The sequence below is a fragment of the Urocitellus parryii genome, chromosome 1 (assembly GCF_045843805.1).
Source record: "Urocitellus parryii isolate mUroPar1 chromosome 1, mUroPar1.hap1, whole genome shotgun sequence".
NCBI classification, from domain to species: domain Eukaryota; kingdom Metazoa; phylum Chordata; class Mammalia; order Rodentia; family Sciuridae; genus Urocitellus; species Urocitellus parryii.
In genome coordinates this window covers 121,739,808-121,761,049 of record NC_135531.1, presented here as the reverse complement: position 1 = coordinate 121,761,049, position 21,242 = coordinate 121,739,808, and the positions used below count along the sequence as shown (strand labels likewise).

The 21,242-nt window shown below is 38.3% G+C and overlaps 1 protein-coding gene, 1 non-coding gene and 1 pseudogene across 2 annotated transcripts; 1 reads left to right on the top strand and 2 right to left on the bottom strand.

Annotated features, from left to right (window-relative positions):
• The first annotated feature begins 4,381 nt into the window (after positions 1–4,381).
• Positions 4,382–7,593, top strand: LOC113201650 (small ribosomal subunit protein uS5 pseudogene; annotated as a pseudogene).
• Positions 7,594–12,717: 5,124 nt separating this feature from the next.
• LOC113201659 (small nucleolar RNA SNORA67) lies at positions 12,718–12,827 on the bottom strand. Its single transcript, XR_003303180.1, has one exon. It is a non-coding gene; the product is annotated as a small nucleolar RNA SNORA67 (small nucleolar RNA).
• A 3,152-nt stretch (positions 12,828–15,979) lies between these two features.
• On the bottom strand, positions 15,980–16,739 carry Ticam2 (TIR domain containing adaptor molecule 2). The gene has a single exon (XM_026415475.2). The coding sequence runs from the start codon at positions 16,685–16,687 to the stop codon at positions 15,980–15,982; it is 708 nt and encodes a 235-aa protein (XP_026271260.2). The 5' UTR covers positions 16,688–16,739.
• Between the last annotated feature and the right edge of the window lie 4,503 nt (positions 16,740–21,242).

Sequence of the window (21,242 nt, the reverse complement as noted above, 5' to 3'; positions counted from 1 at the left end):
ATTCCAGAAAGGAAATACCCACACTCACAATCTGGACTCCTAACTCTCCAAGTAACAATAACTTTCAACCTTTTATAGCTGCCCTCCTGACTTAAAAGTTTTAACCTACATAATAAGCCCCTGATTATCCAAACAGCATACCCAAAAGTTCCAATGATGAAACCATCCTAATTGCACCCTAAAAAAACAAAATCCCCTCTGTAACCAACGGCCATTTTTGCATCCAGAAAATAAATATGTCCCTACAGGGCTCAAATCCACTGAATCCACTTCCCTGAATCTGTTGAGGTCTGCACCTGTCATTTTGCGTTTACACAAAATATACTATCTTAAATATTTTTTTTTTAGAAATGTCATTTACTAAAATACTTTTATTAAATGTCTCTTTGACTTTTTTCTATATGGCTTATTTTTCAACTTATATTCTAGACTCTAACTCTAACTTTCATGGCATTGAAATATTTCTAGAACTGAATCCGCGTGCCCTGGCACACTCCTGTAATCCCAGGAGCTCAGGAGGCTGAGGCAGGAGGATCGGAGTTCAAAGCCAGCCTCAGCAAAGGTGAAGTGCTTAGCAACTCAGTGAGACCTTGTCTCTAAAAGAAATATAAAATAGGGCTGGGATGTGGCTTAGTGGTCATGGGCCCCTGAGTTCAATCCCTGGTACCCACCCTTCCAAATATTTCTAAAACCCAAACATAACTGAAGTTCATCTATGATTTTTAATATCCTTGAATATTAATCCCCAACTTATTATCATGATCTTTAAAAATCTTGACTTTGTAAGAAAAGAAACTAAGAGAAACTTAGGACAAAGAGTTTTTAAAAAGTAAACAATGGGTTTTCTTTTAAACTAAGGATGATTGCTCAAATCTTATTGCCAAAAGATGATTGTGGAATGACTAAATCATACAACAGAAATTCCCTTTGTATGTTTTGTACCAGGATGGAGGAATGGTTAGTCTGAGGCTCCACCCTTTTCAGGAAATATTCTTCTGCTATTGTTGGAGGAGTCTCTGACTTCATTAAACCAGTCTACTTAAATCAAGAATTCAGAACATCCCCAATGTAGACTATTAATAGAAACAACAGGGTTTGCTACCTTTATAATAATATATCATTACCTTATTGATTCTCAGTGTAAATTTTGAAGTGCAGCATTACATATAGAAAAGCAGGTGTGCATCTTACATTGCTCCACTTTGCATTGAGAAGAAAACAAAGACAACAGACCCTGGCATTCAGAAACTCACCATATGCTAGCTATGCTACTCTCCCATTAGATATAAATCATCTCAGAGATTATCAACCTCACACGAGGTTACTTGAAGACTTTGACAAAAAAAAAGGCCCTTCATAACTTTGTCTTTGTACAGAAAAATAAAGTCAGCATGTCACATGCAAAATATCAAGCAAGAGAGGGGTCTCTTGGCTAAAACGATTGTCTGATATTTATTGGACAATTACAACTTCATTCTTTTTCTAATCTCTCCTCACTGTAGATAAGATTTTTTGAGAGATTCAATCATAGAAATTGCCCTTACTTTCATACAACATCCAATATAGAACAACCTTTCACCAACTTAGACCCTTCCCTAAATTACCCAACAAAAGCCTGAATCCTATACAAGTTCTTCTAACACACTTTCACAGAGATGCCTCTTGGTCTCATGTTTCCTGCTATGAATGAAAAGCCCACCTCGATCCACTATAAGTATGTTATTGCCAGTCCTTTGTATGTTACTTTAACTTTTAAAACAAATGAAAATCATTTAATGTGCATGCCTGCAATCCTTTAATACAAGTTATAGACCTTGAATAATAACTTGAATGGATCTGAAAAGCAAATTAATTATTGACCCAGAAGCTCATCTAATAGTTTAATGCTCTGTGCTAACTCATCTGTTACCTTGCTGCATGTTTAATTTCTTGAGAAGCCAACCAGCATCAACTACTTGGTTTATATATTATAGTCATGCATCGAATAATGAAGGGGATATGGCAAGAAATATGTCATTAGGTGACTATGTCATTGTGTGGACACCATAGAGTGTGCTTGCACAAACCTAGGCAGTAGATTGCTTTTTAATGCAATCAAGAGACATAGTAAACATGAGATGTATGAGGCTGCTATTTGCATAGCACAGCAGACTGTTTTACAATTAACAAGTTCTTTTATCAGTAGAAGGAACACACTCTAAAATAATGATATAAAATACAGTACAGTATTAGAAAACTTGTAACATAGTAACTTATTATCAACAATCAGGTACTATATATAATTGCATGTGCTATGCTTTTATGTGACTGGCAGCACTGTAGATTTATTTACACCAGCATCACTGCAAACACCTGAGAAATGTGTTGTGCTACAATGTTGTGAAAGCTACAGGGTCACTCAGCAATAGCAATTTTTCAGCTCCATCACAATCTAATGGGATCACCATGACATGTGCTATTCATTGTTGACCAGAATTTCATTATGTGGTGCACGACTATATTTATATGCTTAGATATGGTAGATTTGGAAATGATTATTAAAAAGAAAGAAACCCTCCACATCTTGCTAATGATCAAAAACTACAAAATAAAAGCCATGCTTAGATAACGTACCCAAGATTATAAAAACCTCTGTTACTGAGCACTGCTTGCCAGGGTGTTAGGTAGTAGCTAACAATGAGCAGTGAACTGCAGGCAAGGTCACAAGTGTTCTTTAAATTACTTTAGGGTCCTTCTTTAAACTCCTTCCAAAGTAGATGAGAAAGCAAGGGGTGGTAGTTAATTTGTAGAAAATAAGCAGAAGCAAAAAGAGCTAATTGGGACATATATCAAGAGAAAAGAACTAATGGGACTAACTGTTGACAGGATCCATTGATGTAGATGCAAAGCTATGAATTATGGCTACAAGTGTCTCCAATTGTCTTGGAAGGAAGATTCCTTTAGTACGCAGGTGCATTAAGGTAACCTCTGTGCCCACATTAACATGGGAGATGAAGCCCCCCTAAATAGGATGGCCACCATGACAGTTCGGGAGAGGACCAACTGAAGGGTTATGGAAAATAATATTCCTACAAGACAGCCCCTGGGAAAAACAGAAATATGGTGTGGCTCTGGAGGAGGGAGGGAAATTAGCCAAACATTAAATCTCTCCCAGTAAATCCTTTCCCAGTAACAGTGGGCCCAGATCGACAAAAGCAAACTGTCATTCCTTCCTGGGTTTATCCCCAGCATCTCTACCAAAAGCAAACATTCATTCCATCCCAACCACAATGGGTCCTGAGGGAGGAGGTGGATACTGAAATGCTGGGCCCTGGACCTTTCCCACTGACAATGGCCTAGAAGGAGAAAAGCAAACAGTGAAGCTCTGGCTAACAGTGGGCCCCAGGGGAAGAAGATAAACAGTTCTGAGCTTTTCCCAGCGACCATGGGTTCTGGGCATTTTACAAGTTCTTTCCTGAATGCCCAAACCAACACATCCTCCTTCAGTCTCCAATAATTAAACCACCCTCATTATAAACTACAAAACTCAGAGCCCCTCTGTAACTGTGGGCCATTCCTACACCTAGAAAATGAGGCCCTCCAGTGCCTGACTGATTGACTCTGCAGTGGAATAAAGGAAACTTGCTGATCCATTTGAGGTCTGCTTCTGTCCGGGTTATTTGTGTTTTCATAATGGTGCTGAAACCATGTTGGTTATTTCCGCTTACACCAACTAAGGTCAAAAATTCCACCACCCAATGTGAAGGAGAAGTTGAACACCTGATTGGCAAAGAGTACAGAAGGTGGTCCCCAGTTCTCCTGGTAAACATCAAACAGTAACAAAATCTGGGGACAGCCCTGTCTTGGCCCACTCTCTCCCTTGAGAGTGCTTTTTGCTTAAGCCTCACTTTTCTTTCACTTCATTTTCACTTCACTTTCACTTCTAATAAAATTCTCTTGCATGACTTCTGGTGTCTGACTTTAAATTTTCTATCATCAGAACACAAGAACCGAGATTTGGAGTTTCAGCCCCCTGCTTTCCTGAGACAAGTGTTGGATTAGGGGCTTTATGCCCAATTAGCTCATTTAAAACCCAGTAAACTTGGTGTATCTATGAGTAACTGAATGCCCAATTAAAAGTGGTTTAAATAATGAAGAAAATTTACTGTCTCCTATTTCCATGATGACCTTGGCTTAGGAATGTCAACAAGGCCTGTTCTTTCTGCAGCTATCCTCATTGTAACCATCACAACCTCCTTTTGGATTGCAAATTAGCTAGAATAATGTCAGGTTTCAGACAAGCCTAGGTAATGAATGCAGGTTCCTAGCAACTCTTTTTATTATGGAGGAAATGTTCCTCTTTCTGACTTCCCCCTTGTGTTCCATTGACCAGGACTAGGCCATGTGTTGCTGCAAGGCGACTGAGGGCTTGAGGAGTGGAACTTTCAGGCAATTATTGGAGGTGGGCTGTATTGTCAAGGAAGGAGGAGGGAAGGAGGGTAACTATTCGGTGAGGAAGCAGACGGCATTGGCATCATTCCTCATTTACAGAGGAGAAAAACTGAAGCTTATAGAGGTTAAGTAATTTACCTAGAATGTGTGGTGCTGGAGTTAAAATCTAGTCCTGTGGAATTACAAAGCCCAAACTCTTTAGAAGGGCTCAGAGTCCAAGCCAAATAGACTTAGGTTTATATCTCATCTCGGCCTGTTTTTATTGGTGACTCTGATTTGTAAAAAGAAAACTATACCATTGATCTCGTTGGGTTTTGTAAATATTAAGCAGCTAATGTACATACAAAGTGCTGAGCACAGTGCCTGCTGTAGTGAGACCACTGCCATCATCAGCAGCAGCAGAAACTGAGAAACTGATGACTCCATTTTAAAAAATAAATAAATAACAGCAGCTTCTACCTCAAGGCCTGTCCTAAGGAAGGGGGTGTGACCCTTGTCCTTGGAAAAACCCACAGAGCACTCCTAAGCACATACCCACCCTGCTGAGTTGTTTGTCTGTAAATAACAGGAGAGGTCTGAGGCACCAGGTGTCCCTGACTCAGTTAGGCTTGGTGAGGGCCCATAGCAACCCCCCTAGCAACCTCCAATCATCATGAGACAGGGAAAATACCTGGAATGCCAGATGACCCCCAGGTAGTTTATGGTGGTTGATAACAGGTTGGGAAACCATTTAGTTTAGCACATACACCCCTCGGGGCCTAAACCCATCTGTTCAAAGGAGTCCCCCTATTGTACTAACGAATCACCCTGCCCAACTTGTTCCCGCCAGTGAATGTGCTAATCAATGTTAACAGTTGTTTGATTTTCCCCGAGGTTTTATGTAATGAATGAACCTGCATTCATTACATAGGCTTCTCTGAAACCTGACATTATTCTAGCTGATTTGCAATCCAATGATTTGCTGTGTGATGTTGTGATGCATAGAGTATCGTCCCAAAACCCATAAAATCTCATTGAACAAAGGACTGGGACTCACTCCCTGGGACCCCTGCTTCGGGAATGGTTGTGAGTCCAGGCTCGAGCTTGCAATAAAGACTCTTAATAAAGACTCTTGTGTGATTGCATCGGATTTGGCTCCTGGAGGTCTATTGGGGTCCCACGAATCTGGCATAACAAAGCCTTAACCCCTGTGGTGTTAGGAGCCACCTGTTCTTCCTCTGTTTCTCACAATATTTGGCGTTTGGAGTTTTCTTTGTCTATGGCCAAACTTATTTGGCTTGTGTTTTTCACTTATCCAAACACTCCTTAAGGGCAGGGACCCTGTAGTATTTATCTTTGTAGTTTAGATCTCTTGAGAAGCGTATGGTGCATAGTATGTGCCTGATAAAAACAATTTTTGAATTAAAATATAGGTGAGAGTAGGAATAGCCTTATATATTAGAAACATTAGAAAGCCATAAAAAATTAACACTTTCCAGAAAAATATTTGGTTACCAATATCAATAGATAGTCTAATGACAAGCTTAACCAAGTATTGAATAAAAACCAAGTATTTTCAAATAAAAAATATTTTATTTCCCCATCCTCTAAATAAAGGGCTAGTGTTATATAAATATTTTTCTTTCATTTTAAACCTTAATGTATTTTCACTGATTAAAATTTATAGTAAGGTGTCAACAAATTTTAGCCAAAAGTCGTTTATTGTCCAAGTCTCAAGAAATATCCGTGTGTACTACCAATCATGGTGCTTAGAAAATTCAGGAATAACATTTAAAAACTACAGTGGAAATACCCTTTGGAAGAAGAGGGAAAATACGTCATAGAAACAATTCAAATAAAGCTCAAATTAAGAAAAATGTCCATTTCTTAAAGTTGATTCCAATTCTCCACTGTCCTTGCCTCTAAGGTAGTAAACAACTCCCCAACACAGGTTTAGTAACAGACAATTATGGTACTCACCCTGAGAGCATATAAACACCCTCCCGGAAGCAGATGCTGCTCTTTGTGGAATTGATATTTCAGTGGAAGTAAACACAGGGCAGACGTGCCGGCATCTTCACCTGCTCATCATTCTCATCACACAGAATTAGATGCTTCACAGAAAAGGAATTCCAAAGGCTCTAAAACACAGGATAAGTTGCTGAAACTCACTTAAAAAAAAAAAATTCTAATTAATAGCCAGTTAAGGTGGCACAATCCCAGAGACTTGTGAGGCTGAGGCAGGAGGATTGCATGGTCAAGGGCAGCCTGGGAAACTAAGTGAGAACTTGTCTCTCTTAGTAGGTTTGTAGCTCTGTGATAGAGCTCCCCTAGGTTCAATCCCTAGTGCCACACACACAAAAAATTCCAATCAGAATTTTAATGGGTTTCTTCTCTGGGAAAACACCAAATGACTAGTGACAACAATGACACTTGTGCAGCAGAAGGTCCTTGTCAGACTTCCATTGGAGGCTTCCTGCAGGCAACTGTAGGGGCCAGGGCATGGCCACGGGGCTCATGGAGGCCAGGCAGAAGACAAGGAGTGGATCCCAGTCACCAAGTTGGGCTGCTGGTCAAGGACGTGAAGATCAAGTGTCTGGAGGACTTTGCCCATTAAGGAGTCTGAGATCATTGACTTTCTCCTGGGAGCATCACTCAAGGATGAAGTTTGGAAGATCATGCCTGTACAGAAGCAGACTAGATTCGAGGCATTTGTAGCTATTGGGGTCTACAATGGTCATGTTGGACTGGGAGTAAAGGGCTCCAAGGAGGTAGCCACTGCTATTGGAGAGACCATCATCCTGGCCAAGCTCTCTCCATTGTTCCTGTACGGAGTCACTATGGGGGAATAAGATTGACAAGCCCCACACTGTCCCTCGCAAGATGACAGGACCCTGTGGTTCTGTGCTGGTACGGCTCATCCCTGCCCCCAGAGGTACTGGCATTGTCTCAGCCCCTATGCCCAAGAAGCTGTTGCTGATGGCTGGTATTGATGACTGCTACACTCTGCTAGGGGCTGCACTGCCACCTTGGGCAATTTCACCAAGGCCACCTCTGATGCCATCTCCAAGACTTACAGCTTATTTGACCCCCGACCTAGAGAAAGAGACTATGTTCACCAAGTCTCCTTATCAGGAATTCACTGACCATCTTGTGAAAACCCACACCACAGTCTCTGTGTAGACTCCAAGTGTGCCTATAAAATAGGGACTAAATAAATATATAAATAAGTAAATGGAATGAAACCCATTTTTTTAAAAAAACAAAAACTTAATGGTATATAATTTTTTGAGATATTATTTTTTGCCTAACAGCAGATTAGCAAAGATTAGAACATTTGGCAATATGCATTCAGAAGGATTTGGAAAAACAGGGACTCAAGCTAGTAGAAATAAAAATTGATGCAATTTTATGGAGTATCTGTAAAAATTTCATATGAACGTGCTTATTAATACAGCAAGGCCTTTTCTAAGCATTTACTCAAATATTAATTCATCTCTAGATTACTTATAGTGCCTAATTTAATGTGAATTCAATGTAATTAGTTGTTATACTGTGTTAAAGAATAATAATAAGAATAGTCTGTACACATTCAATACAGGCTTGGTTTAAAAAAAATATTTTTTTCAACCTGTATTTGGGAATCCACAGATACAGAACCCATGAATACAAAGGGCTGATTGTATATGCAGAAAGTATCTTCCGAAGAACTCACAAGGAACTGGTAATATTAATTGGCTTTGAGAATGGAGATCAGATCACTTCATTGTATCCTTTGAATTTTGAAGCATTTGATTTTATTGTCTGTTTTAAAAATTAAATGGAACAAAATTAAATGTTTTAAGTTGAGTAGGTTCCTATAACCACAAAAAATAGGTTGAGTCATAATGGGGCAGTCCAAAGAATAAAAGAAATAACTCAGCAAAAGGTTAATAACCAGGACCTATTGTTCCTCTAAATACCCAATTGTTGGGTAGTCTGGATTATCTACTCTCCATGCCAATCACGTAGCAGAACACTAACCAGTGCCAGAATTTCCATGGCAGCTGAAATTAGGCCTTGAGCAGCCCACCCCTCCCTCCCCTGGCTTGTTAGCAATGAGGCCAACTCCCAGCCTCCTCATTCTTTAGCAAATGTAAAACTCAGTGGAACAAAGTATTGGAGCATGTATTAGTCAGCTTTTTGTCTCTGTGACTGAAATATCTGACAAGAACAACTCAGAGGAGGAAAAAGTATTTTGGCTCATGATTTCACGGGTTCAGTTAATGGTCTGGGCTCAAGGTGAGGCAAAACATCATGGCAGAATGGTGTGGTGGAGGGAAGCTGCTCAGCTTCTGGCAGCCAGGAGACAGAGAGAACATGTGAGGTTCCAGGAACAAAATATAAACCCCAAAGGCATGCCTCTAGTGACCTACTTACTCTAGCTACACCCTACCGACCCACAATTACCATCCAGTAGCGTAGCACTGCAAAGTATTAATCCATCAAATGGATCAATCCACTGATAAGGTCAAAGCTCTCATAATCTAATCATTTCATCTGTGACCGTTGCTTCATTGTCTCACATGAGCTTTTGGGGGACACCTCACATCCAAACTGCTCTGTTCTGACAGAGCAGCTGCGGCAGTAATTACAGATCTTATGTCATCTCCCCTTAGCACACCAGCCCCTAATATCCTCTCTTATCTTGCTCCAGTGACTAGAGGTCTGATTGCATCAGTCACCTAGCTATAAGTAGGAGGAGGCAGATAGATGAGACCCAGGTGAAGCTGGTCTACACACATATCTTTACTTTTCTCCTTTTTTAAATTTGAAAGCAATACATTTACTCTTGTTTAAGTGGCAGATGGATGGCTCTTTGGCTATAGGCAAACTTCTCAGAGGAAAGTAACCCATATGGCCTGAAAGGGGAAAAGAGGGCAACTGTCAAGATCTGCATCTAATTGCTTAGCAAGATCAGGTAGAAAGCAACTTCCAAGAATACCTTACTCCTTCTGCCTCAAATGTTTTACCTTTATTAATTGAACTCTCCACAACGAAGGAGTAGTCATTACTATGATTTCCATTTTGCAAATGAGGCACCTGTGGCATGGAAAAGTTATTTAATTTGTTCAAAGTTACCCAACATATAAAATGGCAGAACTAAGATTGACTCCAGAAAACTTGGCTATTCCACTGTGCTCTCATGAACCACATGGCATCCTGTGTCATAGTTTTACATAGAGTATGATGTGAGCATGAAAAATAAATTTTGGTACATTTATCCAATTCTGAAGCTCACAGATCACAGCATATAATCTCCGTTTCCTTTAGTCAATGTTTCCTGCTTTGCTGACCAAATTTTTTTCTTTTGAAAATACAAAAGAGCACATACAACAGGAACTATATACAACACTAGTTTTTCTGAAATAAACACTAGTTCTCCTTATCCTGTTCCCCTCATTTTTATCCATCCCTTTAAATCAAAGAAGTGTTTTGTTTAACATATGTATCATCTAGTGTGAGAGAAGAAAAATAAATAAATAAAACAAAACAGGAATCCTTTAAATGACCATGCCAAGCCTAGTGGGCTTCTTGTTCAGAGCCAAATGACACTGCCATCCTCTTTCCCCCTAGATGTGGAGAGGATGCACTGGGAGAGATTTATGTTTATGATACTCCTATTTGCAAAAGCCATGCAGTTGGTGATAGAGAAGCTTGTTCAAAAGCTGACAAGAAGAAAGCACAACAAAAGAAGGAAGGCATTGTAGAATTGATGGAGACTTAGTTCTTAAAACTCAGAAGTAATAAGATAGCTGGAAAATGTTAGAAAGCTCCTGCCACATTCAGAGTCTTCTGAAGGAGAACCTGAAAACTAGAAGAGTTAGCTAGACATCAGCACAGTGGAATTAGGACACTAGCTCTTGACTTACCTGGACTAGACAAAGAAGACTAAAGTTAGGGCAGCCTCACCATGCTTTATCTGGTTCTCACTTTGAAATTGCTCTGGTTTTCTCCATGCTCCTGACAACTTTTAAGATCCTCAGGAAAAGCAGACATTAGGATGCTGAATGATAGAGCATAAAACCCATCAGGCTTTGTGGTCAGACCACTGGCTGTTTCCATTACTCTGTCATCCTCTTGCCTGTGATTTAAGGGACATAACTTCTCCAGCTCGTTCCTGGGACATATATTGGGTATAATAAGACTAACCACACAGGAATATGGGTAATTTTGAAGATAATGTAAGTGAAGCATCTGACATAGTAGGTGATTTTTAAAAAGAGACATATTATTACCAGCATATTTCTCTAATTTATTTATCTTTTTTTATTCCTCAAATCACTGCATGTGTAAGGCACATGTATGGCACTTAACTGCAAGTGTGTGCTAATTTTAAAAAATAATTATGAACTATTTCAAACATACAGGAAATCATGGAAAATAATGTTTATCATCACCGATGTATATATTCATTTAAAATATTATCATATTTTAAAACTTTAAAAATGGTATCAGGTTGTCTATATCATTTTATAATATACTCCCCTACACTAGTTATGTTTTCAAGATTTACCCAGGTTCATACATGTAGTTTTGCTGATTATTTAGAATATTCTATAGTGTTCCATTATATGAACCTACCATCATGTATTTCTGCATTCTCCTACTGAAGGTCACCTAGGTTGTTTCCAGTTTTTCACTATTACAAAGAATATTACCATAAGCTTTCTCCTTATATGTGCTTCTTTGGGTTTCTGTGAGAGTTTCTCTAAGGTAGAATGCTAGGTTCGTAGGATATGCCTCTCTATAACATTGCTAGCCATTGCCAAATTGTGTTTCCAAATCACTCTAGTGTTTGTTGTTGTTGTTGCTTCTGTATATATATTTTTAGTTTCATTGCTGAGATACAGTTTACATACCATAAAATTTGTCCTGTAAATGGACAACTCAGTGATTTCAGTGTATTTGCAGAGTTGTACAACCCTCCCACAATCTAATTTTAGAGCATTTTAATGTGATAGTGTTATTTATAAGTATAAATAAACATATAGAAATCTGTAAATCTGGTCATGTGTCCTGTACAATATACCCAATAAAAATCCCTCAGGAACAGCTAGTTTACAGAGATTTATTTGTTTTAAACCTGTAGTTTTGAACAAATAGCTGGAAGGAACATTCCTAATTAGATTATGAAACTGCTTAAGTGCAGGTTCCTGTTATTTGCTAATTTTAAAAGCATTCCTATTTATTCACCTCAGAGTAAAATGACTCACAACCCATTTTGTTTGAAGAGAACGAGGAGAGTACTATACTTAATAAAGAAGAAATTTCCCCAGAACCATTCTTGCTCATGCCAGATGGGAAGGGAGTTGTGAAGGAGGACAGATGTGGGAATAAACAGTTGTGAGAGCCAACACACTGGCAAAGGAGGGAGACCCACAGTCTTTATTTTTATTTTTCACAAGTTAACCTGTTGGAAGTTTTAATCAAGTACTTTTCATGCTCTGAGTTATTACTTAATGATATTTTCAAATACTATTTACCCCAACTAAAACTTTTTTTTTTAAAGAGAGAGTCAGAGAGAATTATTTTTTTAATATTTATTTTTTAGTTTTCGGCGGACACAACGTCTTTGTTTGAATGTAGTGCTGAGGATCGAACCCGGGCCACACGCATGCCAGGCGAGCGCGCTACCGCTTGAGCCACATCCCCAGCCCCCCAACTAAAACTTAATGTGTTAATTGTCAAAATCTTGTTAAGTTTGGTAACTATATCTATGGTTTAGGCCATGTGGCATTGGGTTTTCCAAACTAATACATAAACACAACTTACAATTACCATTAGATGCCCCATGATGGGCAATAGGTGTGTGAGCTTTAATGTGGGTGTGGTGTGGAGGAAGCTGGTGGCATAAACTAGAGAAGCAGGAAAACAGAGCCTAGCAGTGTCAGCTTTGAAGGCAGTCCAGGGGAAGGATGGTCAGATGCAGATGCCTTTAGTTGTGTTTCATGGATTAATTTACCATTTTAATCATTTTTTAAGTGTACAATTAAGCAGCACTAAGAATATTCTGGTGAAGCTCCAGGATGGGCCACAGTTACAGAGTGCTCAAAATGAAAGCTCCCTAGAATTTCTGCATGTGTGTTTATTTATATCTATGCATGTACACATGGATACACAAACATGAAGAAGCACACGCCTTTACCTCTTTTTAGCCTTGGTTTAGCTATTTTGATATTCTCTTTTTATTTTTTAATTTTTCTATGTCAAAAGATGGCAAATTCAGCTGTGAATTAAGGATATGATCTATCCAGAGGGAATTAAATATGCATGTAGGCAAAGGAAGGCAAAAGAAATCAAATATCCTCTATTTCCCAAAGACCTTAGGCATGCCAGCTCTTCTTCCAAGTTGCTACTTGATATTCTCTTTTTATAATTGTTAATTTTTTCTCTCTTTTCCTCCTTCTTTCATAGGGTATTGAAGCTAGTAGTGTTCTTCCACTTATATCCCCAGCCTTTTTTATTTTGAGAAAGTCTAGATAAATTGCTAAGGCTGGCCTCAAACTCATGATATTCTTGCTTCAGTCTTCTCAGTAGCTACATTTTTTTTTTCTTAAGTGCTGGGGATTGAACCTAGAGTGCTCTACCACTGAGCTGCATCCTCAACTCTTTATTTATTTTGAGACAGGAACTCACTAAGTTGCTGAAGCTGGCCTCAAACTTGTGTTCCTCCTGAGCGCTGAGATTACAGGTGCATATCACTATGTCCAGCTCAATTTAATTTCAGCACATACAGTTATTTAGCATTAACATTTTGCTTCACTCTAACAAAATACTGAACTCCAAATTGGCTGAGACATTGTGCCTGGTGCTCTCTGGAGGAGTAAAGATTGATGCTTCTCTTCAAAACACTTTTCCACAGTCTTTATTGGAGCTAGAAATAATCAAGTTCAGTCAAGGATAAAGGATAAAAACATTTATTTAAAAAATACTATCCAGAATCAATTCCAGTTCAGCAGGCATAAAGGGTGGGTGGTTAATGTTTTATTATGATGTGAAATTTGAGATACAGGAAGCATTATTGCAAAAAAAAAGTTAATACTTATTAAAAAACTGAAAAAGAAAAGTGAGTAGTAAGCTACTGTAACAAAAAGAGACATTAAGGCTGAGAACATGTCACCACACAATGAAAATAATCTCGTCCTTTAATATGCACTAATAGAACAGGAGTTCTGATTTACTCACAGTTTGGACTGTGGCTAGGAAGAGGTGAACTGCAAGAAGATGTGAGTAAGCCCAGTACTAGCAGGGGATACAGAAAACTGGGAATAAGGTGAAAGAAAAATTAGACAAAGAATGCCTTTGCTCAAGGGGCCCTATAAAATGTATTTCCAGGGCTGGGGTTGTGTATCAGAGATAGAGTGTTCGCCCAGCATGCATAAGGCACTGGGTTCAATCCTCAGCACCACACAAAAATAAAAGATATTGTATCCACTTCTAACTAAAAAATAAATATTCTAAAAGAAGTATTTTAAAAAATGCCGCAGTCTTGGCTGGGCACAAGATCAGGAGGCACCACACAGCCTTGTAGATTCAAACAGCAATTCTTTATTCCCGAACTCACACCGCCTCCACACAGGTTCAGGGGCAATCTAAAATCTCCCGCACAATTCACCTACTCCACGAGGCTTTTTCCAAATCCCATTTTAATCTCATGAGAACTCAACGGGAACAAGCAGCAGGAACACCCTAATCCCAGCAGCAATAATCTTCAACCTCCAACTTCCCTAAAACCCCTATTGTCTTAAACCGGGAACGCCTTAAACTCAAGGAGCGGGAAACTTCCTCAAACCTGATCAAACCTGATCAGCTCTAAACCCGGATCCGCCCTGGTCTTTGAGCAAGGTCACCTTACTAAAGCATACATGCAATGTCCCATTGAATGTCCTCTAAGCAGCATGGGGTACGCTGGCAAGGAAATTTCAATGTGTCATTCCTACTTGGCAATGGCCCTCAGCAAAAAAAAAAAAAAAACACTTGAGAAATATGTGACTATGAAAGTTTAATGGATAGCATTAAAATGCTAAAAATATAAACAGACCCTTTATTGTAGGCATATACAAAGCCTTCTGCAACTATGATATAATACCTTGTGAAATTCTCTGTGCTTTGTTTCCTTTTTTTTCCTTTTAAATATCTTTGCTTTATGTATGTATGTATGTATGTATGTATGTATGTATGTGGTGCTGAGGATCGAACCCAGTGCCTCACACATGTGAGGCAAGCACTCAACTACTGAGCTACAACACAAGCTCTGCTTATTCCCTTTTTTTGCGGCCTAGTTTTTCACAACTGAGGAGGGGATAAAAGCCTTTAGAGGCCACCAATCCAACTTTGATTTCACGGCTAAAGGAGAGTAAGTAACTTGTTCCCTGTCACATCCATCCTTAGTGGCAGAGATTGGGCCAGAATCATGTCTCCTGCCCGCCATGAATGCTTTTCTCATTTCATCCCCCATCTGTACTTGGTGGCACTCCCACAATCTCAGATGGGCAGAAGGGCTGTGAGGGAAAGGGATAGGTCTGTTTGGGGTCTCTTTGGCTTGTATGAGCATGAGGTACTACAAGCAGAAGTGACAAAACACATTTCTACTTCTCCCTCAAGCCTTTAAAAATAATCAGCAACACACACACACACACACATACACACACACACACACACACACAGTCAGGTCACAGAGTAGAACACTGTAGGTGAAGAAAACTTCTAAAAGACTATTATAAGAGCGGTTATTGATTTTAAATGAGAATATCTTGCTAATCACACACAATCATATGCTTTTCAGAAGCTCTGAAAATAAAACCCTGGTTACAGATGGTGACTAACATGGAGAGTCTGGGGCAGGCACGTCTTCACAGAGTCCCTAACTGCCACACTATGGAGTCCTACCACCATTCCATGGAGTCTCTAAAGACCACACTGTCAAAAGGACTGTTAATCAGTGGTGGGAATTGCCTCCAAATATGCAAATTCCAGCAGAAAGGAAAACACGTTTGACTGTATTCTTTTTAAAAACCCTCCCATTCTCACATCTATTTCTGATTTCACATTCATCAGCACTCAACATTCTAAATGTTCTATTCTGGCAACCCGTATTTCTGGGTCTCTGTTCCTGGAATGCCTTCTTGAAACATTCACAAGTGCCTCAAAAGGAGGGTGGTCATTTTCTTTTATGTGTCTTTTGAGAACAAAATTCAGAGACTGAAGTGGTGTCACATTTTGAAAATATCTGTCATATGTGCTTTTGTTCAAGGCTCGATTCAAGGAATATGAAATGAGAATATCTTTTGTCATATCTGTGAACAAGGAAAACCATGAGAGGAAGGTTCTTGAGTTCACTGAAACATCAAAGAGTACCACAATTCTACAGATTATCCAGCAGAAATGTATGTTTCTTGTGCTCCACAGGTTTCTGTAAGAGCAGGCTCTTTTATTAAAACATTTCTCAGAAATTGCTTTCTCAAGAGAAGATTAATCATTTGGCTTGCAACAAAACAGGAGCCCGCCATGTGTTCTGTGTTTCATCTCAGGCAATAAATTGTCTTTGTGCCAAATTCCTTGTCTCTCTCCATATAGTTTGTTGTGTCTTATATACAGACTCCTGAAAAATTCTTTCTACTTGTGTAGAAAAGCCACGACTTTCTTCCTCTAAAGCGTTGATGGTTTGCAGAGCAAAGGGAGTCCTTTCCCGGGGAAGGGGACTATTCAGGGGCCGCATAGGTATGACAGAGTTGTATTTGTGCTGCCTGTTCACCGAATTCATTAGGGATGTATAGAACTGAAAATTACACCAGGTATCTCTTAAAAAGTTCTCAGTCAATAATAGAATTGTCCACGCAGACCCATTGACAGCATCATCTAAATTCTGTAAATGTGGTCGGCCACATGGCATCTCAGCAAAGATGATTCCAGGCTTGATACCAAAGTCATTTTGTAGCAGACTCTGGACCCGGAGGGCTTCATCTGTGTCATCTTCTGCATGCAGTATCACAAATTTAAGGAACACCTCTTCTTCTGCTTCTTCTTCAGGAATTTCTTCCCTTGCCTCAGCTCCTTCCTGCCCATCTATTTGCTCCTCTGTGGTATTGTTCTGCTCCACAACATCGCCCAAGGAGATAACTTCCAATTTCTTGGGGTCTGACTCACAATGATCTTGACTTGTATCCACACTGTGGCTTTTACCCCAAGAGAGAGAAAAAGGGCAGATCCCTACTTTAGACTTCCCGATACCCATGATAAATGTCCAAGGTAGAAGAGGAAAGTTTTATTTATTTCTCAGCATTTCTTTGCAATCTAAAAGAAGAAACAACAAAGCAGAAGATTATTGTGAATTTAATTACAAGATTAAAAATGAAAACTTTAGTTCAACCCCCAAATCTCAAAAAGGCTACAATAGTCAGAAAGAAATGACAAACAGGTAATTGGAAAATTAAACTACTAGTCTTCTAACAACTTTACAAGGCTTCCCAGAGGGAATCCATGGTGAGCTAAACAGAGGGTTCAATTTAATATAGCAAGAAACATTTGCAAAATTTAAATGACATTATATTAGCATTATATTAACTTCTAGGTTAAAGTAAAATTCTTTGGTATTTTAATGAAAAGCTAACATACTAGTCCTACCAATATGGGGTCTAAATTCAATTTCTCCAACAAACTATTATATAGACTAGAAGCAGGAAAATATTTTAAAAACCAGAATATTCAAGTATTAAATAAGAATTTATTTTTGTCTAAAAATAAGCACAAATACCAAATAAGATGCAAATATCTTAAAGATGGATATCAGCAACTTTAGTGATTCAGCCCAAAGAGAAAATATGAAACAGTGTCCACTTTTCACTTTTTTTTTTTTTAATGTCTGGAGTCAGGCCTTATTGTGGTAGCAAAGCTGGTAGAGAAATTATAATTCGGAGGTGTGAAAAGTAAGGAACATATTTTTCCATCTAATCCTAGAAATACTGAAGAAAATTTATTTATTCACCTACAGTTAACATCTCAATGTGGAAACAAAATCTAGAAACCAAGACTTGTAATTTTCTTTAGTGAATCAACAAAGACATTTGTAGGGGCTGGGGATGTGGCTCAAGCGGTAGCGTACTCGCCTGGTATGCGTGCGGCCTGGGTTCGATCCTCAGCACCACATGCCAACAAAGATGTTGTGTCCGCCGAGAACTAAAAAATAAATATTAAAAATTCTCTCTCTCTCTCTCTCTCTCCTCTTTCACTCTCTCTTTTAAAAAAAAAAAGACCAATGTAGTCTAAATTCATTACTTTATAATCAAAAATTCTAAATTCTGAGTGGAAAAATTAGATTAGTTGTGAAAGAAAAATACCCCAATGTGAAGTGTTGTTTAAATAACTCTACAGAAAATTGGCAAGGTTACTAGTGATTCCTGCTCCCCATAAGCAGTTCTTCTATCAAAAGATAGAAAGTTTAGAATGAGTACAGGTTTCATATTTTATAATATGAGCCACAGGCTATATTCCAGAACATTTTTATTAGCTATCTATGGGCAAAGTCCAGAGTTCAAAAAGGAAGTATAATTATATTCAGAATGACTTAAGTAACACAACTACATATACCTAAAATCATTCAGATTGAGAAGAAACTATTCAACAGAAGTAGTGAAACTGTTATGTTAAGAAAACATTTAAGAAAAAAAACATACAGCATTTCATTTTAATGTATATAAAGAGTAAAAGTGTTTGCTGCTGCCTCTGTCTAATAAAGGAATGAAAATTGCTGGCCACTGCCTGTCAATCACTACATCTGTACTTTAGGATGTGGTTCTTTGGTATACAGTTCCAGTTACAAAGAGGTATTCTAAGACATAATAACTCTAAAATATGACAGCCATACATCTCAAATAATAAAACCAAATTAATTTGGGCTCTCTCCATTGGTTAGGATTTACTGGTGACTTCTGTTACTGCATTATGAAAAAGGTTCTACCATGCAAACCTGCAAAAGAAGCTTCCTCCGCATATGAACACATTTGTTAAACCAATTGAGGCATCTATTTACTAGTGTAGTGCCAATTAAAATGACTTTGCCTATCACTAGCCAGTGCAAAGCGGTGCTCTTCATCAAGAAATATGTAACACTTCTAATATAAACTTGTATGCAAGCCAGATCACAAAATGATTTGAAATAAATTAAACAATGAGAATCATGAATTTGTCTTATTTTTCTTAAATTCTAGTCAGCATAAAAAGAAAAAAAAAGACTTCAGAGATTTATAATGTGTTGTGCCAACTTGAAAGCACTCTCAGCTGCCTAGTCAGACCAGAGAAGAAAGTGACAACTTCTGAAAAATGCTGTAACCTTCTAATTTGGAGAGAGGGAATAAGGAGACAGCCATCAGGAAGAGAAGTGTAAAGCTCTTTGCTAGAGATCCATGTTTGCCACCAGCACCGTGACTCCTATGACTGAGGTGGGGAGATGGTAGGACTCATCACTGTGGTTCCTAGGGCTGGGAGAAAGGAGAGGACCAGACTGTCCCAGCTCTGAGCCAGCAACTTCATTAATAAAAAGGGCAGCAGAATAGAATAGACATTATGATTGCTGTATGTATACAGGTGACTCTATGACCAGTGTGATTCTGCAATCTGTACAATTAGAAAAATGAGAAATTATACCCCAATGAATTAAATGTATGAATTACCAAGATCATTGTAATGTCATGTGTAGCGAATAAAAAAAAAATAATAAAATAAAACAAATTAAAAAAAAAGAGGGCTTGCCTGGCGCAGTGGTGTGTGCCTGTAATTCCAGTGACCTGGGAAACTGAGGCAGGAGGATTGCAAGTTCAAGGCCAGCCTCAGCCACTTAGCGAGACCCTGAGCAACTTAGCCAGACCCTGTCTCAAAATAAAAGATAAAAGAGGCTGGGGATATGCTCAGTGATTAAGCACCCCTGGGTTCAATCCCTGGTACCAAAACAAAAACAAAATAGGGATAACAGGAGTGAAAGAACAAGACAGCAAATGTGCTATGGCAAGCATGCAAAAAGATTGCAGGCAATTAAATAACATATAGAAGACAAATTCAAAATTCCTTTTCTATTAAAGCAATGCAGCCCAGAATCTGACAGCCTGTGTGTAAATCCCAGCCCTGCTATGAAACAACTATGTATCTTATTGTACAAGCTACTCTATATCTTTGTGCTTTGATCTCATCATATGTAAAATTATGATAATTACACTACCTAAATTTAGGGTTTTTATGAAGAGCAAAACGGCTTAAAATGGCACATGGCACATAGTAAGTGATCTCTAAATGTTAGCAGCTTTGTTATTAAATACATAACAAAGAAGCTAAAGAAAAAGTAACCAAACAAATATTTTTGTTCTATGACAGTGTTACTCAAAATGTTGTCCATGGACAAGCTGCTAGGCTTTGGATTGTTATCAGTCTATAACAAGAAAAGGAGACTGTGCCTAGATTTAAGTCAACTATATCAGTAAGCAAACCACTTAGTTCAGCCTGTGCTTTTTTCATAGCAAGATACTCTCAGTGAAGGAAGAAACATGGTTTTCATTCTAGTGCATACTTCTTATGTTGTCAAGAACAAATATTTTGAGTGACATTGCTCTAGGAGACACTAAAGAGAACATGTAATCAATGAAACAAAGGTATCAGAGATGAGGTGACAGAATGAGATGAAAAGAAAGACTAGACACATCAAGGACCCCAATACTATTAGGAAAAAATAGAAACAGAAAAGAATGAAATAAACACAACTCAAAGCCAAATCAGTTAAACATGGCAAAAAGGACTGAGAAAAATAACAAAGTATGAAAAGAAAAAAGACCATGAAAATAAAGAAGTCTGAACACAGATATAGCTATGGGGATAAAAATAACCAATATAAAGAAAACCAGTGCACCTGAAACAAAGAATTCAATGAATGTAACAAAAAGATCAAAAGACACAAGGATCCCCACCTTTACTTAAATGATCAGTTTTAGTGTTGTTGATACATTATGTGCCTCCTGATGAAATCTGATATGCCAAAAAAGTTGAACCTGACTCTAATCATTTCTTTAGCTACAATTGCCAGTTTACAGAAAGTAAAGAAGACAAGAAAAATGTTCTTAAAGAAGTGAATGAAGAAAAAAATGTGGTATATCCTTATCATGGAATACTACTTAGCAATAAAAAGGAATGAACTATTGAAATATACAATGACATGGATGAATTTCAGATCCGTATTTTATAACTCCATTTGAATCAAAATCCAGAGAATGCAAACTTATCTGTAAGATAGCATTTCTTTAGATCTGTTTAGGAGGCAGATTTATCACTCCACTTATTTCCCTCTTCTTTTTTTTGGTGCTGGGGATTGAATTAGAAGCCTCACATGCTAAGCTCTACCTCCAATCTCAGGTATCTAATCTTTGTATGATCTTTTTGAAAAACATTTTGTCCTTTATTTTTAAGAGTCTACTTTAATTATAGAGTCATGTTCTACTGTGGTTCTCCTGAATTCAAAAATTCTGACCGGCTCTCTCATGGAGACTTAGTTCCATTGTATCAGCTCTGTTGAATGGGGTTTTATAATTTGAAATATGCTGAGGTTGGAAAATGCAAGCAAAGTTCTAAAGAGGTATACCATTTTTCTTAGGACTGAGAGAACAGCATGTAGCTTGATAGGTAATACTGAGAAGACACTGTCTGAACACTCAACAAATACTCACTCATCATCTACAAAGTTCTAGAAATTGAAGTTCAGTGAACATAAAAAATATCTTGCTCTTATAGTGTTAAAGTTTGGTGGGAAAGAC

Coding starts and splice junctions, on each gene's coding strand:
- Ticam2 (XM_026415475.2), bottom strand. CDS start 16,687: ATGGGTATCGGGAAGTCTAAAGTAGGGATCTGCCCTTTTTCTCTCTCT.